Source organism: Narcine bancroftii, chromosome 5 (genome assembly GCF_036971445.1).
Source record: "Narcine bancroftii isolate sNarBan1 chromosome 5, sNarBan1.hap1, whole genome shotgun sequence".
Classification (NCBI taxonomy): domain Eukaryota; kingdom Metazoa; phylum Chordata; class Chondrichthyes; order Torpediniformes; family Narcinidae; genus Narcine; species Narcine bancroftii.
Window position 1 is genome coordinate 120,025,879 of NC_091473.1, and position 14,617 is coordinate 120,040,495.

The 14,617-nt window shown below is 37.2% G+C and overlaps 1 protein-coding gene across 3 annotated transcripts in view; it reads right to left on the minus strand.

Annotated features, from left to right (window-relative positions):
* Nucleotides 1-14,617, minus strand: part of LOC138763918 (selenoprotein Pb-like) — a 60,968-nt gene that overhangs the window by 10,873 nt on the left and 35,478 nt on the right. For all 3 annotated transcript variants that reach the window (XM_069938899.1, XM_069938898.1, XM_069938901.1), the window contains one exon: nt 12,307-12,528. In XM_069938899.1, the coding sequence (XP_069795000.1) occupies nt 12,307-12,524 (218 nt within the window). In that variant the 5' untranslated portion in view covers nt 12,525-12,528. The remainder of the gene's footprint in view (nt 1-12,306; nt 12,529-14,617) is intronic.

Sequence of the window (14,617 nt, forward strand, 5' to 3'; positions counted from 1 at the left end):
ATATTCTGGTTGGCTGCCAGTTGTTCGTAGTTTTCCACATGAGTCAGTATTGGGGAAACTTCTTTTTATGTTGTATATACAATTTAGATTATGGAACAAATGGCTTTGTGACCAAGTTTGCAGATGATATGAGGGTAGGTGGAGGAGCAGATAGTTTTGAGGAAACAGGGAAGCTACTGAAGGACTTGAGACAGATTAAGAGAATGGGCAGAGAAGTACCAAATGATATATAATTGTATGGTCATGCACTTTGTTGAAAAAAATAAACAGCAGACTTTTTAAAATAGGGAGAAAATTCAAAATACCCAGATGACGGCATGGACTAGTAGGGCCGAACTGCCCTGTTCTGTGCTGTAAGTGGTTATATGGTTATATATGGAAAAGGTATCTGGGAGTCGTTATCAAGGATAACCTGCATGTTGAGTCGGTGGTGAAGACGACAAATGCATTTCAATATAAGGCATTGGTCTGACCTCACTTGGAATATTGTGGGTGTATTGAAGGCAGAATATTGGGCTCCTCCATTGAGAAAGGAGGTGCTGACATTGGAGAAGGGTCAGAGACAGTTAACAAGGATGATTCTAGGAATGAAAGGGTTATCATTTAAGGAGCATTTGACAGCTTTTGGCCTGTACTTGTTGGAATTTATGAGAGGGGAGATTTCATTGAAACATTTTGAATGTTGAAAGACAAATAGATGTTGAACGGTTATTTCCCAAGGTGGAAGAGTCTTGGATAAGAGGACACAACTTAAGGATTGAAGGGTATCTGCTTCGTTCAGAGATGTGGAAGAAATTTTTCTGCCAAAGGGTGGTAAATCTGTTGGGGAGACCAGGTCATTGGTGTCTTTAAGGCAAAGATTGATAGATTCTTGATTAGCCAGAGCATCAAAGTCTGGGCAGTGGGGCTTAGTGGGAAAATGGACCAGCTCATGGTTAAATGGTGGGACAGACTCAATGGGCTGAATAGCCAATTTCTGCTCCTACATCTTATGGTCTAAAAAAAGGACACAACTTAGAAGCTCCCAAACATGAGCAAATCAAGTTTGGGAATTTGTCCAAAATGCATGTTTTTTTTTAAATCACCAGAGAAACAATGGGACAAAAATATTCAATAAGACAAAAAGAATTTCAACTAAAGACAAGATAGACTGCATATATGAAATCTGGAGCAAAATAAAATTAACAGAGGAGCAGAATATGTGGAATCAAATCAACAGCTGACATTCTGGCTTGAGACCGTGCATCAGGAGTGAATACAGCACAGATATTGCCAGTACAAAGAGGTGAGGGGTGGGATGAGACAGGGTCAGACAGGCAATATGGTGAGAGAGGGAATCGAGAGGGAGAGTGAAAGAAGCAAGGATTACAGGAAATAGGAAAATGCAATGCTCATAGTGTTGGATTGCAGACTTCCTCAGCAGAATACAACATGCTGTTCTCCCAGTTGGCGGTTTAGTCTCTCCCTTGGAGAAGCCAAAGAACTGACAGGTTGGTATGGGATTAGAAGGGGAGTTGAAATGGCATTCAACCAGATCAGCAGAGCCATTGCAGCCAGAGTAGATGTTTGGCAAAATGATTATCTATCTCAATGGTGCAGAAGTCTTTTTAATTTTTTTTAAATTTAGACATACAGCACAGTAACAGGCCCTTCTGGTCCAAAAGTCCATACCATCAAAATACCCAATTATCCTAAAACCCCTGTTAATTTTGAAGGGTGGGAGCCCCTGGAGGAAGCCACACAGATGCAGGGAATGTACAAACTTCTTACAGACAGTGCCGATTTTAACCAAGGGGTTAGGAATTAAATCAGCAGCAAAAATGGTAATAACCGAGACAATGGTATTTTCAAAATAATATTTTTTTATTATTAAAAACATAACACTTCTTACTTAACTCTAAACTTAACTCAAACTTAACTCCACTATGCACAAATGTATATATGTGTGCATGTGGTAAAACCAAAATCATTACAGTTCCGGCATAATTCTGATGTTTTTAAAGTTCAATCTCAGAAAGCTTTTGTATTGAAACTCAAAGTCTTTACCACTGTTCAAAAGCAATTATGGAGTAAGTATGAGGCATCTGATTTCTTTAAACTGTTGCTCAAAAGCAACTGAAGTATTTTGAAACATCATGTCATCAGACCTCTTTCAAATTCACAAATCTTTTGTGGAGTTGTGTTCAGAGGAATGTTTCTTCATACGAGTGATTTTCCCTCTCTTGCATGGAGGTTTCATAATCATGTTGAACCTGTCCTCTTTTCAAAGAGACAGTAGCTATTTTCTTCCACAATGATTTCACAGACAAGGGTTAAACGAAGTGGCCATATGAAAATGGACACAGTAGATAAAATCTGTCCTCTTCTCAAAGAGACAGTGAACTGGCTATTTGCTTCAAAACCACTGTTTCATAAGGAGAATATAAGTAGCCTTTTTTAAAAATTACATTTCAATCCTTGGTGACTTACAGGATGGTTAAGCCCCTTCAATCCTGTGTTACCTACAGGATGGCCAGGCATCGTCTCCATCTTCAAAAATGCTTAGCGTCTTGAAGCATCTTTGCCACATGACCTGAAATCATTCCTGTCTTTTGAAGTTTCTTTACTTCTTTGTTAAAATCATATGAGGTTATTTCTTCTACTTGGACCCACAATCAAGTGACTTTCATTTGAAGTTTCAATTCTAAAAATATAGGTAATCAACAGATGTTCCCTTATTTGACCAGCAATCCTTCTTGAGTATTTCATTCAGCAAAAACTCCATTGTTCTCAATATCTCAAGAACATCATAGAGATTTTCATCTTTCTGCTTCAGTTGAGGAATTAGCAGATGTTTCGTCTCCACAAATTGCTCACCATCTGTCATCTCAAAGAATTGTGTGTTTGTGTCTCTACCACAAAAACAAACTTTATTAAGAAATATACATTGCCAGGCATAACTGGCAGAGTAATGAAAATCTACACCAGCCAACTAGCCAGTGTTCACAGACATTTTCAACCTCTCATTGTGGCATTCAGAGGTTCCCACCAGCTTTAAAAGGCCATCAATCATCCCTGTACCCAAGAAGAGTAGTGTGAGCTGCCTCCACAACTATCACCCTGTAGCATTAACTTCTAGTGTGATGAAATACTTAGAAAGACTGGTCATGGCCAGAATTAACACGTACCAAAGTAGAGATCTGGACCCTCTGCAATTCGCCTATCATTGCAATCACTCCATGGCAGATGCAATATCACTGGCTCTCCACTCAGCTCTGAATCACCTTGAAAACAGCAATTCATACATACAGCTGCTCTTCATTGACTACAGCTTGGTTTTCAATACCATTATAGTCAAGAAGCTACAAACTCTAGGCCTCTGTACCCCACTCTGCAACTGGATCCTTGACTTTCTCATTGGAAGACCACAGTCAATAAGAATTGGAAATGAGGAGTCACGTGATGGAGTAGTGGCTGGACGGTGAACTCCAGCCCTCTCCAGAAAAGTCGGGAAAAACAAAGGAAAACACAAAGGCACAGAAATAAAAGTTAAAGAAAAGTGAGTATAAAGGTGGAAAGAAGATGGCGACAAAAAAAGAAAAATCGAAAGCAACGGTAAGAAGAGAGGAAGAGAAGACAACGGAGGAAGAAGGAGAAGGCCTTACCTGTTCGAAGAGGCCCGCGGTGGAGAGAGAACCCGCTCCCTCAGGTCGGTAGATAGTGGACTACAAAAATGGCTCGCTGAGCCGAGTAAAAGTGCGCAACCGCGCATGAAAAAAAACACACCGACGGGAGGGGGGACCAGCTGGGGAGTCGATCTCCACAGCCGGCAACGACAGCTGCAGAACACCTGCAGCAAGAAGAGAACACAGAAGACAATGGAAACAAGAAAGAAGAGAAGAAAAGGGCAACAAAGAAACAACAGATGGCCAACCCAGAGGAAGAAGAAGAGGAAGAGGAAGAGTACAGTGAAATAGAAGAAGAAGAGAAAGGCAAGATAAAGGTTGTACTTTCTCTTATTAAAGGATACATGGAGTCATTTAAAGAATGGCAAACACAGGAATTTAATGATTTAAGAAGAAGAATAAACAACACAGAAGAGAAAATGAATAAAATAGATATGACCTTAACAGAAATGGGAAAGAAAATGGACAAGATGGAAGAGCGGGCAGTAGCAGCAGAAATGGAGGTAGAAGACTTAAAAAAGAAATTGGAGGAATCTAATAAAAAAGCAATAGAGAAACAAGAACTGTTAGCTCAAAAAATAGATATAATGGAAAATTATAACAGAAGAAATAACATAAAGATAGTGGGCCTTAAGGAAGATGAAGAAGGCAAGAATATGAGGGAGTTTATAAAAGATTGGATCCCTAAGACCCTAGGATGTCCAGAACTACAGCAAGAAATGGAAATAGAAAGGGCACATAGAGCATTGGCCTCTAAACCACAACCACAACAAAAACCAAGATCTATTGTAGTAAAATTCCTAAGATATACTACAAGAGAAAAGATACTGGAGAAGACAATGGAAAAAGTAAGAGAGGGCAACAAACCACTGGAGTATAAAGGGCAAAAAATCTTCATTTATCCAGATATAAGTTTTGAACTCCTAAAGAAGAGAAAGGAGTTCAATACAGCAAAGGCGATTTTATGGAAGAAAGGGTATAAATTTATACTAAAGCATCCAGCGGTATTGAAAATATTTATTCCAGGACAACAAAACAGACTATTCTCGGACCCAGAAGAAGCACGAAAATTTGCAGAACAATTACAAAAATAGACTGAGGGATGAAGACGGGTAATGAGAGTAAAAATGATCACGATTGATATGTATGTGGGTAAAGAGGTATAAGAGTGAATAGATACAATGTGCATACGTGAATGTATCTGTACTTAGAGGAAAATATAGATAGTATAGACAAGAATTAATAAGGGAAGGTAATGGAATAGAGAGAATAAGGAGGGAATTAAAAGAGTGACCTTTGTTACATATGAAAAGTGAAATCTTTTCTGGGGGGGCGGCTGGGTGGGGGGAAATAGCGGTCACTGCAAAATCAGTTGACGCTTGCGAGTGGATTCGCAAACCCAAATGGAGAGGGGAGATGTGGTTGTCCGACAAGGGATAAAGGACAACTCAGGAGGGGAAGGGGAGATTGGGGATAAAGAAGATATAAATAGGAGAATAAGGAAAATGTTGGATGTTGTAGGAATGTTGTCTTATAAAGAGTTGAAAATAAGAAAACAGAAATGGAAAAGGAGGAAAGGTAATGATGGAAAAACGGAAAGAGAAGATAAACAAAGTATAAAATGGCTACGCTGAACTATATGACTTTAAATATTAATGGAATACATAACCAAATTAAAAGGAAGAAACTACTAAATTTACTGAAAAGGAAAAAATTGATATAGCATTTGTCCAAGAAACACACTTAACTGAATTGGAGCACAAGAAATTAAAGAGAGATTGGGTAGGACATGTAACAGCAGCATCGTATAATTCAAAAGCAAGAGGAGTGGCTATATTAATTAGTAAAAATGTGCCATTTAAAATAGAAGAGGAAATAATAGAACCAGCAGGGAGATATGTTATGATAAAATGTCAGATATATTCGGAGTTTTGGAATCTACTTAATGTATATTCACCTAACGAAGAAGATCAAAAGTTTATGCAAGATATCTTTTTGAAGGTAGCTAATACGCAAGGGAACATACTAATAGGAGGGGATTTCAACCTGAATTTGGATCCAAATATGGATAAAACGGGGGAAAAAATTAACAGAGAGAACAAAGTAACCAAATTTATAATTAAATCAATGCAAGAAATGAAACTTGGATATATGGAGGAAACAAAACCCAAAAGAAAAGGAATACTCATACTACTCGGCTAGACATAAAACATACTCAAGAATAGACCTATTTTTGTTATCAGCTAGTATGCAGGATAGAGTAAGAAAAACAGAATATAAAGCGAGAATACTATCGGACCATTCACCCTTAATATTGACAGTAAAGCTAGAGGACATCCCTCCAAGAATGTATAGATGGAGATTAAACCCCATGCTACTTAAAAGACAGGATTTTAGAGAATTTATTGAAAAACAATTAAAAATGTATTTTGAAGTAAATACGGAATCAGTGGAAGATAAGTTTATACTATGGGATGCAATGAAAGCATTCATTAGAGGGCAAATAATAAGTTATGTAACCAAGATGAAGAAGGACTATAATCAGGAAACAGAGTAGTTGGAAAGGGAAATAGTAAACATAGAAAAAAAATTAGCAATGAAGGAAGATACAACTAAAAGAAGAGAATTGGCGGATAAAAAAATAAAATATGAAACATTACAAACATATAAGGTAGAGAAGAATATAATGAAGACAAAACAGAAATATTATGAACTTGGTGAAAAAACGCACAAAATCCTAGCATGGCAGCTTAAGACAGAACAAGCTAAGAAAATGGTATTGGCATCAAGGAAAAAAGACAAACAAATTACATATAATCCAAAAGAAATTAAGGAAAACTTTAGAGAATTCTATGAACAATTATACCGAACTGAAAACGAAGGGAAAGAAGGGAAAATAGATGAATTTTTGACTAAAATTGAACTACCAAAACTACAAATAGAGGAACAAAATAAATTAACAGAACCATTTGGAACAGTAGAAATACAAGAGATAATAAAAAAATTACCAAATAATAAGACACCAGGAGAGGATAGATTTCCAATAGAATTCTACAAAACATTTAAAGACTTATTAATTCCGCCCCTCCTGGATGTAATCAACCAGATTGATGAAACACAAAGCTTACCAGATTCATGTAAAACAGCAATAATTACAGTAATACTAAAACAAGGGAAAGATCCACTCTCACCAGCGTCATATAGACCAATATCTTTGCTAAACACAGATTATAAGATAATAGCTAAACTATTAGCAAACAGATTAGCAGAACAGGTACCGAAAATGGTAAATTTAGACCAAACTGGATTTATCAAAAAAAGACGCACAACAGACAATATTTGTAAATTTATTAACTTAATTCATGCAGTAGAAGGAAATAAAGCACCTGCAGTAGCAGTTGCTTTAGACGCAGAGAAGGCCTTCGACAGAGTAGAATGGAATTATTTGTTCAAAGTATTGCAAAAATTCAGTTTACCGGAGAAGTATATTAATTGGATTAAAGCATTATATAAGGGACCGTTAGCGAAAGTGACAGTAAATGGACATGTATCAAAGCAATTTAACTTAAGCAGGTCAACGCGGCAGGGATGCCCACTATCACCTTTATTGTTTGCGCTAGCTATAGAACCACTAGCAGAATTGATAAGAATAGATAATAATATAAAAGGAATAAAAATAAAAGACAGGGAATATAAAATCAGTCTATTTGCGGATGATGTTATAGTGTACTTAACAGAACCAGAACTATCAATAAAAGAATTATATAAGAAATTGAAGGAATATGGAGAAGTGTCGGGTTACAAGATAAACGTAAATAAAAGTGAAGCAATGCCTATGAATAATGCGGATTTCTCAAAATTTAAGAAGGAATCTCCATTCAGATGGCAAATGCAGGCATTAAGTTACCTAGGTGTACAAATAAACAAAAATCTAGGCCAATTATATAAACTCAATTATAATCCACTAATGAAAAAATTACAGGACGATTTAGAGCATTGGAAAGATCTACCACTAACATTGATAGGAAGGATAGACTGTATTAAAATGAACATTTTTCCAAGGATATTATACTTATTTCAGGCACTGCCAATACAACTGACAGAAAAATTCTTCAAAGAGTTAAAGAAAATAATAAGGAAATTTTTATGGAGAGGGGGGAAACCGAGGATAGCACTAGATAAATTAACAGAATGGTATAAACAAGGAGGCTTACAATTGCCAAACTTTAAAAATTATTATAGAGCCGCACAATTAAGATACCTATCAGACTTTTATCAAACAAGGGAAAAACCAGACTGGACGAGATTAGAATTAGATAAAATAGGAAAAGATACCTGAACACATATTATATAAATGGGATGAAAAATTGGTACAACATAGAACTTCTCCAGTATTACATCATCTCCTCAATATTTGGAAGAAGATTCATGTAGAAAGAAATAAAACAAATTATCAATTACCAAAACTAATATTGACGCAAAATAAGCTACTCCCTTTTACAATAGATAACCCTTCCTTTAGAGAATGGGAAAAAAAAGGGATTAAAAGAATAGAAAATTGTTTTTCAGGAAGTAGATTCTTATCCTTTGAACAAATGAGAGATAAGTACAATATAACTGGAGATACAGCGCGGGCATATTACCAACTGAGATCCTACTTGAAGGATAAATTAGGAAGCAATTTGAGTTTACCAGAGGGAAGTAACCTTGAATATGTGATTACAGATACAATGTTAATCAAAAGATTTATAACAAATATGTATATTAAACTGCAAGAAAAGGAGAATGAGGAAACAAATGGTAAAACTAAACAAAAATGGGAACAAGATTTAAATATAAAGATAAAAAAGGAAACATGAGAGAAATTATGTTCTGGAACGATGAGAAATACAATAAATACGAGGCTACGTATGATACAATATAATTGGTTACACAGACTATACATTACACCTCAAAAGTTAAATAAATGTGACCCAACAGTATCTGATAGATGTTTTCGATGTAAAAAAGAAATGGGAACAACAATTCATGCAATCTGGACATGTGAGAGGGTAGAAAAATTTTGGGATGATCTCAATCAGATATTAAATAAAATAACAGAAAACAATATACCAAAGAATCCAGAGATCTTTCTCCTAAGTAACATAAAAAACAAAGAATTTGGAATTGATTTGGAGGATGCACAAAAAAGATTTGTTAAGATAGCCCTAGCCGTAGCAAAAAAATGTATTATGTCAACCTGGAAATTGGAAGATAATTTGAAAATACAACAATGGTATATAGAAATGAATAAATGTATTCCATTAGAAAAAGTAACATATAGTTTAAGAAATAATATTGAAATATTCGAACAAATATGGGAGCCTTACATTAAATACAATAGCAAAAACCTACCGGGGACAAACATTACCTAAGTTGATGGAAGGAGAAGGAAAGAAAAGAATGGACTCAGTAGAATTTCTGGTGTATTTTTGTTGAATGACAACATTGTCTGACTGGTTTAATGCAACCTAGATTGTATACCTAAAATGGATGAGAGGGGGTGGGTGGGGGGGTGGCTTGGGAGGAGGGAGGGGGTGTGGGGAGAAAAAGTCACTGTATATGTGTGAAAAAGAAAAAGTTTATATCATGGCTAATGTGATTTATGGTGTGAAAAATAAAAAATTTAAAAAAAATTAAAAAAAAAGAATTGGAAATAACATCTCCTCCACATTGATCATCAATACAGGTGTACCCCAAGGATGCATGCTTAGCCCACTGCTTTACTCATTACACACCCACAACTGTGTGGCCAGGCACAATTCCAATGCCATCTAAAAATTTGCCAATGACACCAGATCACAAATGGCAATGAGAAAGCATACAGGAGGGCCATAATCAGCTCGCTGAATGGTGTGACAACAACCACCTTGCGCTCAATGTCAGCAAAACCAAGGAGATGATTGTGGACTTCAGGAGGAAGTCAGGGGAATATGACCCAGTTCTCATTGAGGGCTCAGTAGTGGAGAGGGTAAAGAACTTCAAGTTCTTGCATGTCAATATCTCTGAGGATCTGTCCTGGAGCCCCTTTAAAATGATATGAGCCCAAAGGACCCCAAAACCCAGTAGCAATAGATATTCAACATTACAAATAGTTACTTAAACAAAAGTTTTTAATCATCTTTAAACATGAAAACAGAATCAAACTTTAACTTATCACTATTAACTTAACTAACCCAACTTAACCCCCATCTAATTCTAAGTGCACATGTATCTAATGTGTGTAAATTTAAAAGTTCTTTGGTTCACAGTTTAATCCCACTTCTCATTCTTCTAAGTTCACTGGTTGCAGGCAATTCTTATACTGTACACAGAATTTAACATGTATAAAGTTCACCAGGCTTTGGTGCTCAAAAGATAAATATTTACCACTCAAGAAGGTTCGCGTAGGTTTGCAGAGAGAGTTGTTCCAGGATTTCCATAACTGAGGTACCACTATTAGTCACCTCAATGTCTTGCTGATTAAACTTGCCCCATCAGGGTTCTCCAGATGAATAACCTCCTTCAAGCTACCACAAAATTCGTTTCTGTTCCACTTATTCCAAGAGAAACATCAGACAGATAGCACTTCCAGCCATCCATCACTCTGGAGCTTCTGTTTCAGTTCCAACAAGCTTCTCCTGGCTGGTTATAGCTTTCTATGTCACATGTAGTCAAAGACTCCCTTTGGTCTCTCTCTCTCCATCCGAGATTCAAACTGCCAGCAGCATGTCCTTCTCTGTCTCACTTGCAAAACCCCTGACCTTCTCCAGCAAATTATACGAGTTAGTCTTCTGGTCCATCTGTTGTTTTAGGTAGACAATAATCTATCAATGACCTTGGAGTGAGCACTTTGCAGAGAAGTCAAAAGCCTTGCAAAAAGGTCCAAAACAGATTCTTCCAATAGTCCATTCATTTCATGACATCATTTCAATTAGCACCTACTTGTGAAATGTGCATAGCATTCTCCATAGTTTATGTAAAGTCACTGAATATGAATTCTTCAGTATTTCAAATAAGATCTGTTTTAAAATGAGTGTATGTATGTAACCTACTCTAATTTTACCAATTTATCTCCCAAAAACATTCCCAAATATTCCATCACACTCTACATTGATGCAATTACAAAGAAGGCTTTCCAGCGGCTATACTTTGTGAAGTGGCTGAGGAGATTCAGTATGTCACCAAAGACTCTCATAAACCTCTACAGATGTACTGTGGAGAGCCTTTTAGCTGGTTGCATCACTGCCTGGTATGGAGGGGCCAACTCTCAGAACAAGAATAAACTCCAGAGGCACCAGATATCACAGACCCCAGACTTCACTCCATCGAGGACATCAATATGAGGTGGTGTCTTTAAAAAATAGAAGCCTCTATCCTCAAAGATCTCCACCACCCAGGCCATGCCCTCTTCACTTAGCTACCCTTGGGAAAGAGGTACAAGAGCCTAAAGATGAGCACTGAGCAACAGCTGAGTAAGGACAGCTTCTTCCCTGTTGCAATCACATCCCTGAATAATCAATGAACCACAGATACTACCTTACTTTTCAAGCACTATTATTATATATTTTTTATTGTAATGTCATTAGATGTTTAGAATATGTACATTTGCACTATGATTGCCATCACAAAACAACAAATGTCATGACTTGTTCATGTCAATAAATCCTGATTCTGATTTTATAACTAAAGATTAATCATAATCCCATCACACTGGGTCACGGGCACTGCAATGGCTTTTCACTAACCGCGATGCTAATTGCGCCATCCACACTTGTAACATAAAGATGCCAAATGCCTTATTTCTAAAAAAAAGGACACAATATAAATGATCCTCAATTAATTAGTGCCAGGATGCCGATTCACATACACAGTTCCTGATAATATGATCTCTTGGAATGTGTCTGCCAGCAAAGAGTCACTGAACTAAAAGACTTTTTTCCTCCCTCTCTTCCCTCCACAATAGATGAGAAAATTGAGAGTCTTTCAATCCTTCAAACTCTTGTAAAGTGCCCGTTTTGGAAAAACTCAGCAGGTCACGCAGCATCCAATGGAAATAAAAGGCAGTGAACAGTTTGGGCCTGAGCCCTTCATTAGGAATGTGGAAAAACCTGAATAGAGAGAGGGAGAAAGGGGAAGGCAGAGGGCTAAGAAGGGTAGCTTCTAATAGAAGGATGAAAAAATAATAGGAGAGTGCTGGAGGAAGGGAGAGAAAGGGGTAGGGAAAGAGAGAAACCAGGGGAAGAAGCTTCTAGGAGGTGTTATTCCTCCAATTTGCTGATGGCAGCACAAGGCTGATCAGTGTGGCAGTTGTATGTGGAATTAAAGTGATTGGCCACTGGGATGTCTAGTCTCACCAAAGAAACTCTTGTACTCTGCCCAATAACTATCACTTAATTTATTTATTATTATTATTGCTAATATGCACCAAGATAGTGAAAAATATCCTTGTGCATGCCTTTCAAAAGGTAGCAAAGAATCGCCACACTCCTGCACAATTTGCAAAAACAAAGGACTTCAGGAGAATGGAATGACACCAAGTCTTCAGCCCGTGCTCAAGTGGAAATGGTTTGTGAACAAAATACATTTGTGCAGGGAAATTTAGATAAAGTGCTGTACTTACCTGGCTGCCTGCGTTAAACAGAACTGTCAGCTTGCTTTGAGAAGGGCCACCACAACCAATTGTCCAGACAGCTCCTCCATTGGACTTTGGTTGCCAATCTCCCAGTGAGGGGCCACTTGACAGATTCTCGTCTCATTCTTTCCTGATGCCAGAATGATTGTTAACTCCAAAAGAATAGCAAACAAATGTCTCTCCAGTCCCATTAGTATTCTTTGCATGTTCCTAAAATTTGTATTAAACAAAAGATTTATTTAACATTGAAATCTTAAATTGCAACATTAAATGTAGAATTCCTCAAATATTCTGTTTCTCAAAATCATTGTGTGGAAGATAGCATACAACTCGAGTATAAGTAACTTTTACATGAAGGTTTGATGAGAAAGTCTAGGTTAGGCTTACATTCTGTCAGTCACTTCAATGCAAAATTACAGGACATTTGTTCTGTGTATTTAGCAAGAGTAGCCAACCATTTTTTTCTTGATTTATTAAAAGATAAAATGTTGGAGATACAGTCCTGTAAACATTCAATAGATTAAACACCAATGATTGAAGAAGCAGTTCAATGTTTCAGAATAACGATTAAATAACTTGAAACATGGACTCCAACCTGACCTGATAAGTCAGTGCATTAAACCTTGGCAAACTTCAATAGAAGAGGCGACCAGCTGCATAATGGCCTGGTATATAGAGAATATCTCTGAACAGAAAGCCCTGCAACAGGTAGTGGACACAGCCCAGCACATCACAGTCAAAACTCTCCCCAACATCAAAAACGGAACACTGCCATCAGAGAGCAGCAGCAATCATCCAGGATCCATCCAACGCAGGACATGCTCTGCTCTTGCTACATCAGGAAACAGATATAGGTGCCACAAGGCTCATACCTCCAAGTTCAAGAATAGTTACTCCCCCTCAACCATCAGACTCTTGAACAACAGACTCATTCAGTCATTTAAGGACTCTAACCTTGATCATTATTTATTACTGAATATTTATTTTCTGTATTTTCACAGTTTATTTACATTTCTTTCTTCTCAAATACAGTTTACAGCTACTGATAATTAGAAATTCTACCAGTCCTGCAGGAAAAAAAGGATCTTAGGGTTGTGTGTGATGTCATGTATGCAAGCTGATAATAAATCTGAACTTTGAGTATGTCACAGTTTCTGCAGTAATTTCCTTTTAGAATCAGTCATTGAAATATGAAAACAAATCGATACAAAGAAAAGCTGGAGGAACTCAGCAGGTCAAGCAGAAGCACAGAGTTAACATTTCAGATCAAGACACTTTTTCCTGACCCTTGAGTTCAAGAAATGGACCTGAACCAAAACATTGACAGTCCATGGATGCTACCTGACCTGCTGAGTTACTCCTTTGTTTGCTCAAAGTTCTAGCATCTGCAGTTCTTGTGTTTCTCTGTGGAAACAGATCCTTCATCAAGCACCCATCCACATGTAACTCACTCTGTTCTCCTACATTATCCTCTACTTTTGCCAGATTGTACCATTTACTAGCACCCTAGAGACAATTTATAATGGCCAATTTATCTACCAATCTGCAAATCTATGAGATGTGAGAGAAAATGGAGCACCTGGAAGAAAACACACAATACCCTTCTAAAATATACCAGGTTAATTAGTATTTGGGCAGCATGAGCTTGTGGGCCAGAAGGACCTGCTATTGTGTTGTATGTCTAAATAAATATATTAAAAGAAGAGATAGAGAAATATGCAAATTCCACAGAAGAAGCATGATAAATCAGGATGGAATCCTCGTAGCTAAACTTGAGAAGCAACTATTATTTATTCTTTATTGTTTTACTTTATTGTGCCACCTCAAATTTTGCACATCAATATTTCAGATTGTCGTGAGTTTTTAAAAAAAAAATCTGCTGTGAAGAATATACATGCATTTTCATTGATACCATTCGCAGGCTGAGGATCAGATACACAAAATAAATATATGCACGGTAGGCAGCATGGCCTCCTCCACATTGGAGAAAAAACTGCAGATTGGGTGATTTCTTTGCAGAGCTGCTGTGTACAATTCGTAGGGATGCCATCTTTATTCTCAATCCTCCTCCCTTTTTGATGCATCTGTCTGCAGGATCCTCCACTGCAATAGTGAAGCCCAATGTAAACTTGAAAAATGTCTTGTCTCCTGTCTAGGGACTTTGCAACCTTTTTGGAATGAACACTTCACACATGCTCATGTCCTTTTCTCACCATTTCTTTAAAGATTCTTGTCAGTGTGCTTGTGCTCTTAACGACCTGATCTATCTGTAATAATCTACCAACTTGGCTTTGAAAAC